The 14,261-nt window shown below is 30.9% G+C and overlaps 1 protein-coding gene across 1 annotated transcript in view; it reads right to left on the reverse strand.

The window, feature by feature from the left end:
* Positions 1-14,026, reverse strand: part of osy (ABC transporter oskyddad) — a 71,700-nt gene extending 57,674 nt beyond the window's left edge. The window contains exon 1 of the mRNA XM_017617973.1: positions 13,797-14,026. Coding sequence (XP_017473462.1) covers positions 13,797-14,026 — 230 coding nt within the window. The remainder of the gene's footprint in view (positions 1-13,796) is intronic.
* Between the last annotated feature and the right edge of the window lie 235 nt (positions 14,027-14,261).

Raw genomic sequence — 14,261 nt, forward strand, 5'->3', positions numbered from 1 at the left:
CCTTGCAAAGGATGGATCAATGCTTCGAGAAGCAAACAAATTTACTAGGAAAGAAAGTTGCATCAATTTTTATTTTTTCCAATTTCAATTTTTTATTTTTTATAATTTTTTGTATTTCACATGGCACGCTTTGATTTAGAAGAAAAAATTCAGAACAGTTTTTGACACTTTCGATACCAGAAGCAACAACAAAATACACGCAAATGTTGTTTTTGCTCTACTGATACTACCTGTTTAATGTGCCTTGGTTTGAACTTAAGATCATCAACGTCGTCAGATTTATTTCTAGCTCACAGACATAAAAAATATGTATATTTCTTTGAACTCTTTCTCATAGGTCGAATATCGGCAGACTCTCTACTGCATATAAATATAAGTATTTACCATGAGAAAGTTGCTAATAAAACAGCCAGCAGAAAAATATTATATGCTTTGCATTACAATGTCAAAGACTAAATGCTGCTATTAAATTAAATACCACATATTTTTACAAAATGTAAATGTCATAAAATTATTTTCTAGGAATTTCACATAGCAAGTTTTAAGCTACTTAGATATCTAATCGCGTGTACGTGCATACATTTATAATATTACTTTAATAACTTTGTTTCACTTGCTCCTTGTTGCGCGTATTAATCAAAGTGCACACTTATGTGTTATATACATATATAAAGAATTAATACTCTTCTAATTACCGTTGTTAGCTTTTAATGAGTACTCCACTCCATTATGCAACGTTGCCTTGCCGCTTGTGGATTAATTGCTCTTCAACAAGTTATAATTCATTGCCAGTTTAGAGTTGAGTAAAGCGATTTCTAAATACTTGATGTTGGACTTGAGCCAGTCAGCGAGTTATTTACCGTAAATAAATGTTTTTTTTTTATTACACACTTGTTATTGAACAAACATATATAAACAGACTTATATATGTAAATGCAAATGCAAGACAACTTTACTCGTCTGACCGCAAACTTAGAACAAAAATAACTGCAGCTTATACCTGCTTTATAGCTTTAGTGGGCAATTACNGACTTGAGCCAGTCAGCGAGTTATTTACCGTAAATAAATGTTTTTTTTTTTATTACACACTTGTTGTCGAACAAACATACATACACAGACTCATATATGTAAATGCAAATGCAAGACAACTTTATTCGTCTGACCGCAAACTTAGAACAAAAATAACTGCAGCTTATACCTGCTTTATAGCTTTAGTGGGCAATTACTGTTAACAACCATGAATATTACTTACGGATGCTGCCTTTGCGGCTTTTGCTAAAGCTGTGATTTGATTCGGGGCCAGCTAGCTGAACGCATTTAGCAGCGTTTTTTTTTTGCAACTCAAGTTCAGGGTGAATGGAAAAATCCTGCTTGAAAGTGATTAGCTGAAGCGCATAAAAATTTAAAATTCAAGGGGTGGATTTGTAAAGTATAAAAAAAATAATAATATTACGTGTAATAAAATGGTACGCCTTTTAGCATTAATAAAAATCAATTAGCAAACATTTATTGCCAGTTTATTAAAAAATCCATGCTGTAAATAAAATTTTTATTACGTGGATTAACTGCTCGTTTGTTAATAGCGGTGCAATGATATTTTATTGCACGTTGAGCTTTGAATATCTTTTCAATATGCTTATTTCTGTATGCTTATATCTTTACTTTTATTTTAGTCAACCGCACTATTCAAGGTCATTTCGGGGAGGCATCTAATCTGTGAAAAATTAAAAATGTTTAAATTCTTTGCATTGACACTTCGAAAATTTTAAATACATAAAATAACCGCCTAAAAGTAAAAACTGGACATACATTTCGCCCACTTAAAAATCGGACATAAACTGCACTTGAGTTCTGAATCAATTAAAAATTAAGACATAATTTTTTGTTATCATAATGTTGGACATGTATTTTTGAGNTGAATGGAAAAATCCTGCTTGAAAGTGATTAGCTGAAGCGCTTAAAAATTTAAAATTCAAGGGGTGGATTTTTAAAGTATAAAAAAAATAATATTATTACGTGTAATAAAAAATGGTACGCCTTTTAGCATTAATAAAAATCAATTAGCAAACATTTATTGCCAGTTTATTAAAAATTCCAAGCTGTAAATTAAATTTGTATTACGTGGATTAACTGCTCGTTTGTTAATAGCGGTGCAATGATATTTTATTGCACGTTGAGCTTTGAATATCTTTTCAATTTTTAATATTTCTGTATGCTTATATCTTTACTTTTATTTTAGTCAATCGCACTATTCAAGGTCATTTCGGGGAGGCACCTAATCTGTGAAAAATTAAAAATGTTTAAATTCTTTGCATTGACACTTCGAAAATTTTAAATACATAAAATAACCGCCTAAAAGTAAAATCTGGACATGCATTTCGCCCACTTAAAAATCGGACATAAACTGCACTTGAGTTCTGAATCAATTAAAAATTAAGACATAATTTTTGGTTATCATAATGTTGGACATGTATTTTTGAACCAAAAGCTGTACATACATTTTTGAAAGTCTCAAAACTGGACATCATTTTTTGGCCTTCCTCAAACTTAAACACATTTTTTTGCCTTCTTCAAAACTGGACATAGCTTTTCTTATTCAAAAGCTGGTTATAAATTTTTGGAAATTTAAAGACAGCTATACATTCTTTGTGATTTAAAAACTCGCCATAATTTTTGGTTAATTTTAAAATTGGTTGTAATTTTACAATTCTTTTTTTGCAAAGTATAGGCAAAAATTAATGGAAATTTATAAAATTGTATTCTCATGTTTGCTAATTTAAAACTGACTACAATTCAACTTTGATCATTTTAAAACTGGACAAAATTTTTTGATGATTAAAAAAGTGATCGACCATTTTTTTGGCAATATAAAAATTGGAGATAAATTTTTGGTCATAGTGTTAGTTAATTAGTAAAGGATTTTCGTGTAACAGAACATTGAAAAGCTTGAAATTTTTGAAACTTTTGGTTAAAAATTTTTTGTAATTTAAAAATGACATTTTTTTTTCAAATTTAAAGTTGGACGCATTTTTATTCGTTATTTGAAAACTAGACATATTTTATAATTTAATTTAAAAACTGAACAAATGTAGTTTTTGGTAACTAATTCGAAATTGGGCACAATTTTTAATCATTCGAACGCTGGAAAAATTTTTTACTAATCAGTCTTCTACATATCGCACACCATCTTGAAAGGAGGCACAACCCAAAAACCAGATCCGAAAATATAACTCCTTGTGGATGGTTTTATATTAAATACAAAAACAGCTTTATCAGTAGTTTTCTAGTTAGAAAATATAGTCATGAAGAAAAAAATAATGGCATTAATTGGTGACAAATCCTAAGAAATTATTTATGCAAAAAATCTACCTAAATTTATATTTTTGAGTTGTGCCCAATTCATCTTTGACATCTATGAAAAAAGCCATGCCTATGTTTGATCGTCCATATTAAAAATGTATTTAAGAATAGAATATAATATTTTAAACAGAAATTCTGTGCGAATTTTTTATGTCTAGTCTTTAATGAATAAAAATCAACGTTCATTTTTAAAATGGCCAACAATTTGTATATAGTTTTTTAATAGCCAAATCTTTTGCTCAGTTCGAAATGCCTGACAATACCAGTTGAATTTTTAAATATATAAAAATATTTTTCCAGTTCTAGATGGCCATGGTCAAAAAACACATAATATGCATGTCCAATTTATAAAAAGATCAAAAATGTATGTCCTAATTTGAAATGACCAAAAATTTATGTGCAGTTTTTAATTTATAGTTTTTACTTCCAGCCATGCAAATAAACTTCGATTGAAGTGGAGCGTAAATACGCTTTCCAAAACACAGTTAAGAAATCATCTAAATATCCAAGTTATGCGATACATATCAATATTCGTATGTATATTGTAGTGCATTCACTGTAGCTATAAACAAAGTTCTTGCAAATGCATAAGCCAAAGCAAAAATTATTTGACATTTTCAAAACAACTGAAAAGTAAACCAATTTACCTCAAAACTTACTATTACAATGTTAAATATCCTATATGTATGTATGTATGTATGTACTGTATTTTCAAGAAATTCCCCAGTCATTGCATATTCAACTCTTTATTTAAGAAAACAAACTTTGCCAATCTTAATAACGGTACTATATGCACAGGTACAAAACAAAGTTAGCGAAAATGAAAAAAAAATAAAATAAATAAATAACAGCAACAAAACTCAGTAACAAAAGCAAAAACCGAACCGGAGGACGACCATAGAACTAAAACTATTCAGCATCAAACAGAAGTTTTCCCTCGGTGGTAGTTGGTTGATGGCTTGGTCGATTGAAATAATGAAATAAAATACGAAACGAAAGCATCAAACTTTTCGGTGAGAGAAGAAATAGCATAAAAGAGAAAGGGGCGGCTGCTGTAGTGCAGCATGGAAAAAAACTATTCGTTCGGGTATAGAAGAAGTGGTGGTAGGTGTGGGAGTGGGGTTTTAAAAGGTGTTTGGCTTTCAATAAAGCAAATTTCGCAATTTAACTCTTTTAAATGGCAAAGCTTTAAATTAAATTCAATCAAACGATATGAGTCGCACTATAAAAGTGGATGCGGTTGGGGGAGGAGGCGATACTTTAAGTGCGCTAACCACAAAATGAGCAGCAACATAGAAAGAAAAATGTATAAGTGGACGCTGACATTGTGGTTTATGCAAATTGTTTACGGAAGAGTTGTATCGATTGATAAGTATTAAAAAAAAAGTAAGTGCGCCTGGGCCACACTGGAGACGTGAAGCTTACGGTGTATATCTCTTTGGTCTCATAAAAAATATACATACAATTTGTACATTAGACTGCATCACCAAAAAAAGTTTCATTTTGTGATTACAAAATTATTATATTTTAAGACGTCCACCAAAATATTTCGGAAAAATATAAAGATTTACGTGAGCTGAATCCGATTTGAAAATACCTCCAAAAATGGAGTTTGTTATGAATAAAAATAGTTTCTTAAAGAACTTTTTGAAAAAAAGTCCCTTCAGATGACAAAACAGATAAAGTTTAAAAAATCTGCATACAAATTTTTAAAAATCTTTTCAACGGAATCGTAATAATAAGATTTTTAGGGCTGTTTTTTTTTTACTTTTTTCGAAGATTGATTTACGAAAAGCTCAAATATATAGACCAAAACTATTCTGATTTAGACTTATAGGATCTCAGTAGAAAGGTATTTTCCCACTACTTTTATTTATGTGCAAAAAAAGTCATTTCAATTTTTTTCGAATACCAACACATCTTAATTCAACTTTGAATGATGTTAGGTTAGGTTAGGTTAACTCGGCTGCCCTAATCCCTCAGGAAAAGGGCACACTTAGGCCACCAAGGGCCCGTTGTGATGCCGTATAAGAGACTCCATATGTCCCTCCTCTTACCCTAGTAGTGGAACCACTTCGTTGCTCTGATGAAGCGCACAAAGTCATAGACACTGGCTGAATCCAGTTCGGCCAGACATTCAAAAGAATAATGGAGGAACGAGCATCGGCGAGCTCTAGCCAGAGCAGGACAGTGGCATAAGTAGTGCTCCACGCTCTCGATTTCCTCCTCATCGCGGCAGCTACGACAGTAGTCGTTTGACTGCAAACCCATTCTAGTGGTGTGGATTCCCATCAGGCAATGCCCGGTGAGAACTCCAATAACATGCCGCAACAGTGGTCCAAGTGGAGAAGAGGGTGAGATCTACGCTTGTCAAGCTTAGGCCAGATATGTCTTGCTATTTGAATGATGTTCGTTCATCCTACCTTTCTCATTCATCCTTTGAATGTGCTTGTTAGCAAAAAAAAATAACAAGGGTGAGAAAATACATTTCCAATGATACCTCACAAGTCTAAATCAGAAGAGTTGAGGTTCCGTTATTCAAGTTTTTCTTTTACGAATATTTTTCCGAAATATTTTGGTAGAAGATAATAGATTTTATAATTGGAATGGAAAAACAGTACCGGTTTTTTTTGTATGGTATTTTATTTTAATTTATTTTATTTTATTTTATTTTTCTTTATTTTATTTTATTTTATTTTTCTTTATTTTATTTTATTTTATTTTTCTTTATTTTATTTTATTTTATTTTTCTTTATTTTATTTTATTTTATTTTTCTTTATTTTATTTTATTTTATTTTTCTTTATTTTATTTTATTTTATTTTTCTTTATTTTATTTTATTTTATTTTTCTTTATTTTATTTTATTTTATTTTTCTTTATTTTATTTTATTTTATTTTTCTTTATTTTATTTTATTTTATTTTTCTTTATTTTATTTTATTTTATTTTTCTTTATTTTATTTTATTTTATTTTTCTTTATTTTATTTTATTTTATTTTTCTTTATTTTATTTTATTTTATTTTTCTTTATTTTATTTTATTTTATTTTTCTTTATTTTATTTTATTTTATTTTTCTTTATTTTATTTTATTTTATTTTTCTTTATTTTATTTTATTTTATTTTTCTTTATTTTATTTTATTTTATTTTTCTTTATTTTATTTTATTTTATTTTTCTTTATTTTATTTTATTTTATTTTTCTTTATTTTATTTTATTTTATTTTTCTTTATTTTATTTTATTTTATTTTTCTTTATTTTATTTTATTTTATTTTTCTTTATTTTATTTTATTTTATTTTTCTTTATTTTATTTTATTTTATTTTTCTTTATTTTATTTTATTTTATTTTTCTTTATTTTATTTTATTTTATTTTTCTTTATTTTATTTTATTTTATTTTTCTTTATTTTATTTTATTTTATTTTTCTTTATTTTATTTTATTTTATTTTTCTTTATTTTATTTTATTTTATTTTTCTTTATTTTATTTTATTTTATTTTTCTTTATTTTATTTTATTTTATTTTTCTTTATTTTATTTTATTTTATTTTTCTTTATTTTATTTTATTTTATTTTTCTTTATTTTATTTTATTTTATTTTTCTTTATTTTATTTTATTTTATTTTTCTTTATTTTATTTTATTTTATTTTTCTTTATTTTATTTTATTTTATTTTTCTTTATTTTATTTTATTTTATTTTTCTTTATTTTATTTTATTTTATTTTTCTTTATTTTATTTTATTTTATTTTTCTTTATTTTATTTTATTTTATTTTTCTTTATTTTATTTTATTTTATTTTTCTTTATTTTATTTTATTTTATTTTTCTTTATTTTATTTTATTTTATTTTTCTTTATTTTATTTTATTTTATTTTTCTTTATTTTATTTTATTTTATTTTTCTTTATTTTATTTTATTTTATTTTTCTTTATTTTATTTTATTTTATTTTTCTTTATTTTATTTTATTTTATTTTTCTTTATTTTATTTTATTTTATTTTTCTTTATTTTATTTTATTTTATTTTTCTTTATTTTATTTTATTTTATTTTTCTTTATTTTATTTTATTTTATTTTTCTTTATTTTATTTTATTTTATTTTTCTTTATTTTATTTTATTTTATTTTATTTTGTTTTGTTTTATTTTATTTTTATTTTATTTAATTTATAGTTTTTATTTTAGTTTTTGAAAATTTTTGCCTAACTCACCATGACTTATTTATTAATAGATAATTCATTCGCCTAACCCAACATACTCTCCTTATCACGCATCCATAATTTGTAATTTGCAATTTATTTGCGAATCCAATCAATTTATTAAAAACTCCTTTATCAGCAGCATGCCACACTAATTAATGGCAAGCACATAAAAAAAAAAACATACAAGTAAAATGACAACAAGTTCAGCTCATGAATATGTATGTATGTGTTTTTATTTTCGAGTTCCTGTGCCCATGAAAACCACAGTTCACACATTCATTGTCCTTCGCATGCCACACGCACACGCACACCGGCACATCCCCACCACTCCCACACACTTTCGGTCCATTGCTCTTTATGTGTCCATCTTTATACACGTATCAGCATAGCACGCGTGCGCCCTTGACCATTCTAGGCTATTCATCCTGTTTCATCCTTTCACATTCGCCCGCTCATTATCAACGCAATGCTCGCCAATGGTCAAACATACACACATGCGAGTACATACATATGTACATAAGTACGTGCAAAAGTCCTAGAGCTTGATTTGACGTTAGCATCGGCATTGACGTCAGCGTCGGCGTTGGCGTTAACGCTGGTTTTGAATTGATGTTGAGCGACCACTTCATTTGTTTTAGTTTTTTCTCCGTTTCTTAGTTGTTCTTGTTGTTTCTCTTCGTGTTTTTATTAATATTACATTTTGTAGCAATGTAAATTATGTGTATTGACCACACGATTTGTGGTCGCCGAAGCCACCGTCACCATGTTCACATAAATTTGTTGTTGGCGAGCCATAAAAAATTGAAAGTTGCACATTCAACATTTTTGCAATATTTTATTTTTATTTACTCGTATTTTATGTGGTATTTTTTTCGGATTTTCCTATTCGCACGCATTATCGTATCATTGTTGGATAGGTTACGAAAGCTCGGCGGAATACTAAAAGGGACATAGAACTATCTTTTTCCTTTTTTTTTGTAGTATTTTTTTGCTACTCTTTTCTGTTTTTGTCTTTCCGTTTTATTTGTGATTTCTTGATTTCTGGTTGTCGTTGCCCTTTTCTGCTACAACTTTCGAATTATTCATGGTTAGCCAGCCGCTAATACATACTTGCATATACAGACATCTACCTACTTGGACGATTTTATATTTATGAGTTTTGAGTGGAGTTTGAATGGAGAGCACAATGACAGCATGTACTCGGCAGGAAATACTGAGTCAGTGCTCTTGCTAAAAATTTAAAGAAAGGAAAGAAAAAAACAGCTAGGGTATCCTTTCAGTTAAAGTTTGACCTTCCGTTTTGTTTGAAAACCTAAAATCCATACGGTGTAGGTTAGGAGCATCTTTTTTTACTTTATATATGATCTGACCTAATGCTGTCTTAAACTGGTGACTAAGTGAACTGCTAACTTGGCATTGCATGCACTGCTATAACATTTTTAAGAAATAAGAAATCAAAACCAACACAACTCTCAAGCAATGCCAAGTATGCATAACAGAGCCTTTAACCTTCGCGAATGCCGGAGGAGGCACATTCTGCAAACCGAGGTTATTCTATATTGTCAGTATCGATTTCTCCTCTTCCTCATACTAACAACATCTGCAGAGGGAGCTTGTTTGTATACGAAATCGATGGAACAATGGTGCAATAGCACAGTGCCCTATAATGAAGCCGGTAAGAGCCCTTGCTGCAGATTTTTTTTGCATCAATTCTTCAGTACGACTCTTATTGATCTCCTACATAATGCTCTTGTGATCTCACAATCGTCTTAATTGATCCATAGGTATTTGTTATGGCTGTGATGTAGTCTTCAACCATCCTGAGTATCCGCTTCACATGTTTGCATTTCTGCGCCGTCTCGTCAGCTAATTGGTTCCCTTCGATACTGATACAGGATCTCAGCAGAGAAAGGTTGTGACGTAACTCAATGAAGCCAGCGATGCACAACATTTCCAAACTATTTTCGAGTTTACTACCGCCGGCTGGCTGTCAACGGAAGTGCCGTGATGGAGACCTACTATTTCTTATGGGACAAGCCGCCTCGTCTATGGCAAGTATTTCTTGCCGTATCTGCGATCCTTTGAAGTTTAGATCCGAGACGAACCATCATTTTCCGACAGTAGACCACCTTTCCAATCGTTCCTAGCTGGAGAATATACGGAAATCTTTAGACTAAAATCCCAGTATGAAGTGAGTTACTCAGTTTCGATCTCAGTCGGCCGTGATTTAATACACCATTAATTGGTCGGAATTTCCTATAGAGAGCTACGACATGTGCTGCACTATCTGGGACTTAACGCCATGCTTAACATAAAAGCTTTGCATAGAGCAAGCAGAACTGCCATAGCACGGGCTGCAATCAGTCTGCGTGAAACCAAATGCCTAACAAGGCCAGCGTCAGGACACTCTAAAATTCTTGAAAGTTTCTGTTACGCCTCAAATTACACGGATCACTTCGAATCCATATTGATTTCAAGCGGCTTATTCTCTACACACTCAAGAGAAGACTTGGTAGAGCAAGGTGTCTCATACATTTTCAGTAAGGCTTATATGTTTACCAGTCCACAGTGGCATTGCAGGACACTGCATGGCTGAGGAGTTAAGGAGAAAAATTACCTTTTAAATTATGTCACCAGGCAAAGAGTAGGGCCCTTGGGCAGATGGGCTTCATGTAATTTAGCGAACGCTGTCCGTAAAGACTAAAAATCACATCTGATCCTTGATGCTGCATGTTCCTGGAGTAGAATTAGTCATAATAATAATAATCCCAACGGTTTTTACCCTCCCTTCCCGCCCATCCGCACGAGGGGCGCAGTCCGCATGACGTACGGAACCAATATTTTAAATTTTTGTGCCGAGTCACGATAGGCAGGAGTTTGTTAAGTGTCGAGATCTAAAACTGTTCAGCTACAGAACTAAATTCATCAGCTGATTTTATGTATTTATGTCAATAATTCACTTATTGAGAGAGAAGAGTATCGCTTTCTTAATGCTGCAAAGCGGATCTGATATATCAAACGTGCTGGAATGAGAGTTAAAATCCTGGCATAATCATGTTGACTAATTATCCGTCATCTCCTGACAAGTATGCTTTGGAGACAAACTGGTTTCGGCGTTGTGTGATCTTCAGTTTATCTTACTTCGCACTTTTTAATTAACCATGAGAAACTCTCTTGAATTGATTTCAGCGCTCTTTGTAACTTCAAGTCGCGGTGTACAATTAATTTAGCAGTTTTTACTGTAAAAAATCACGTGTAAGAATAGAAAATCATAAACGAATAACTTCACATTTAAGTCACGGTAACTAATTCATTATCACCGACAAAATTTCTTGCGGGGCACAAAAGTACACACATACACGAAAGCACATACATATATGTATAGACGCAGACTTTCAGGTACTTCTTACTGTAAATTTCCATGTGTCACTGTTGACAGGTTTCAAGTGTCAATACATCTTTTAGAAACATAAGAGTTTTCGTTTTACATATTTATGAGAGTTGGCGAAATGTGCTCTTTGTAAGCTAACTCGTACACACACAATAAAGCAAAAACTTCAAATCCCGCCAACATGCAATATCGGCATAAATATGTGCATAATAATTTATATATTATTATTATTTATTTATGAGCTTTTAAGAAGATTTCTTTTTTTAAGAAAGATATTTCTAAATCAAAGATTTCTTAAATACTTTCTTTTGATACCCATGTTGTAATATTTAGCCTATCAATTACTCTGAATTAAACTTTTCTAAAATATTTTCGACACTAAACTTTCTTAAAACTCTCAATTAAATTTGATAAAATGTTTCAAAACGTGTGGCAACCCTTCTCAAAAATGTTTTCGGCAATAAACTTTCCTACTACTTTGATATCAATATGAAATATTTAATTTATCTTAACAATTAAATTTAATTAAAATTTTCACACAGGTGGCAACCGTCAATAAAAATTTTTCGGCAGTACGCCTCCTTAAACCTAGTTATTTTTACGGCCTTATTGCAATATTTATTTTACCTTATCAATTTACTTAAACTGAAAATTTCAAACAGGTGGCAACTCTACAATTTTATGTCTAGATACGTTCAACAATAACATTATTTCAGCTTTACTTTTCCATTTTCTGAAAAAATATACATATATACATATATATATATATGAAAAATACTACACTGATGGTTCAAAACTAGAGAATAGGTCCGTTTTACTTTCCTAATCCTGGCTGGATTTAGCCATGCCACTCGCTACCTGCGAGCTCATCCTAAGACTTCCATCTCTTAAAGAAGCAAGTGATAGATGGGCTAGTTTCGAACGGTCGAAAGGTCTGCACATTCTAGACAGAGGGAACTTATCCACATCCATGAGACTACTAACAGGCCATTTTGCAAACCCGAAAAGCTGCAGAAATGAAGAAGAGCCAGAAATCTTGCAGCACCTATTAGGCGGGCAGCGCTCTGTAGAAGAAAAGGAAAGTTCATGGGTTCAGAATTTTTCGAGGAATTAACTGGAATAGCCAAAGTAGGAATCCGGCCGCTTTTAAGTTTCCCAGACTCCACACGGAGGTACTCACGGGTAACTGACAGCCAATTCAAGCAAGCTTTACATTGCTTTGTTTTTGGAAATTATCGGCTTTCAGCTTTTCCGAGCATGAGTTGTGTAATGCATTTTGTGACTCCACCTGTGCTTTAGAGACAATGGGGATATATTTTTATACGTCGACCTACAATTTCTGGCTATTGATCAGACAAAAAGGCTTGAAAAATATTCATTAATATACGAATATATTTACTGTGTAGCTATAAATATAAATATAGTACTTGAAAATATTATTCGACACTTTCCAAAGTGAGCCAAAAAACCAGCCGATTGTGCCTAAGGTACCAAGTAAAATACAAATTGCGGAAAAAGGCACAACTGACTCACTTTTTCATCCATCCTTAATATGTCAGGGGAATAACAAAAAGGGAAAATACATTAACGCGTTTTACTACTTTGGGTCCCAACGCTGTCAAAAAAAAAATGGCTATCAGAAAGATGACAGTTATAGTTTTAGTTGTGGAAGTAGTGTTTGGTATAGAAAATTAAAAAGGGATAGGAAAAGGAGTAAACTTAAACAAAATAGAGAACTTAAGTGGGAAAAAATACTCATATTTAAATGGTTCAATAGCTTTTTGGTTACACTTGTATTCCCGTATTTAATTTTAATTTCAAGCGCCATATTCGCTTACTAACTTAATTTCATCTTTTATAGAACTTTTATTCACAGCAAACCCATTCACTTATGCAGCAGCTTTAACTGCACAGTGATTTGTGATTTTATTTCATTTTTATGTGTCAGTTTCTTCAACCCGAAATTTGCCGATTTCCCTGCCTCACACACAACTCGGATTTATATGTTTTGGGTGTTGCCATATATTTTCTGCATAAACCCCAAACAATGTTTTATAGATTTATGTTGTAGTTATTTTATATACCCGCTTTTTTTTTACTTAATGTTTTGGGTGCTCCTTTTGCACTAAAAAAATATACATACATATATACATTAGACCGTACCAACTCACAAGCTAAAAAAAAATCGACTTTAGGTTAAGTATTTTTGTAAAGGTTCAGTTAATGTAGACTTAAATTTCCTGAAAAGGAAAATACAAAAACAAAATAGTTTCCATTCTGGCTAAGTTGACGTGTTGACTAAGTTAAGTCTAGTGTAACTGAGCCTTGAGGCATTTTCGATTTTTTTTCTTGCCTTTTAACATATTTTGATGATGGCTGCTTTTATTACTAAAATTTTTATTTTTTTGGGAATTATCAAAAAAATTCCGTTGCACAAATTTAATAATTGCAAACATTAGGCCAAAAAAAATCTCTAAATTGCCTTCGAATCTAAATACACTGTTAGCAAAAATGTAATTATTTTTGGCAAGCTTTAATTAACTGACATAAGTTGGGAAAGTACTAGAACCGAGTATTTGAGGTGAATGCATTTTGGAACAACATTTTAGATGTGACTGTAAGTACGGGAGATAAAACAACAATTTAAAAAAGTGACCCATACGTTTGACAAAAAAAAATAAGAAAATAAAAATTTCCATGCAAAAATGCTTTACCTGGTACGCTCTAAAGTACTCGAAAGTAAAGTATATATATATATATATACATTTATTGTGTTTCCCTGCTTTTTTATTTTATTTTTATTTTTATTTTTTTGCAAGAATATAAAATTACTTTAGTTCATACTTACATACAGCCGTTAGGAACAGTCATATTCAGGCCATCCAACACGACATTCGGATTTTTGCCACTTCCATACATTTTATGCGCCCTTCGTACACACACCGCCTGCTGACGCCGCGAGGCCAATGTCGACGGTTGTGTCTTGAAGAGGCGACGTCGGGTAGCTAAATCCGTTTCGGCGCTTGTCACCTCGACGACGGTGTTATTGGGTGGTAGTCCCTCCGTTTCAGCATCCATGTTTGTATAATTGTGTGAATGTCACTTTGCTAGCAACAGAAGCAGCAGGAGCAGCAACTGAAAACTATGATTGTTAGTGTTTTGTATTTTTGTTGTTGTTGATGGTATTATTTTTTTAGTTTTATTTTGGTTTTTTTTTTTTGTACACAACTTGCTGTTATCGTCGGCGCTGCTGTTGTTATTTTGAATTTTGTTGTTGTTGTTGTTAGATTTTGTTGTTTTTGTTGTTGTTACT

Source organism: Rhagoletis zephyria, unplaced genomic scaffold, assembly GCF_001687245.7.
Source record: "Rhagoletis zephyria isolate East Lansing unplaced genomic scaffold, Rhagoletis_zephyria_1.1 Rzeph_scaffold_01533, whole genome shotgun sequence".
NCBI lineage: Eukaryota > Metazoa > Arthropoda > Insecta > Diptera > Tephritidae > Rhagoletis > Rhagoletis zephyria.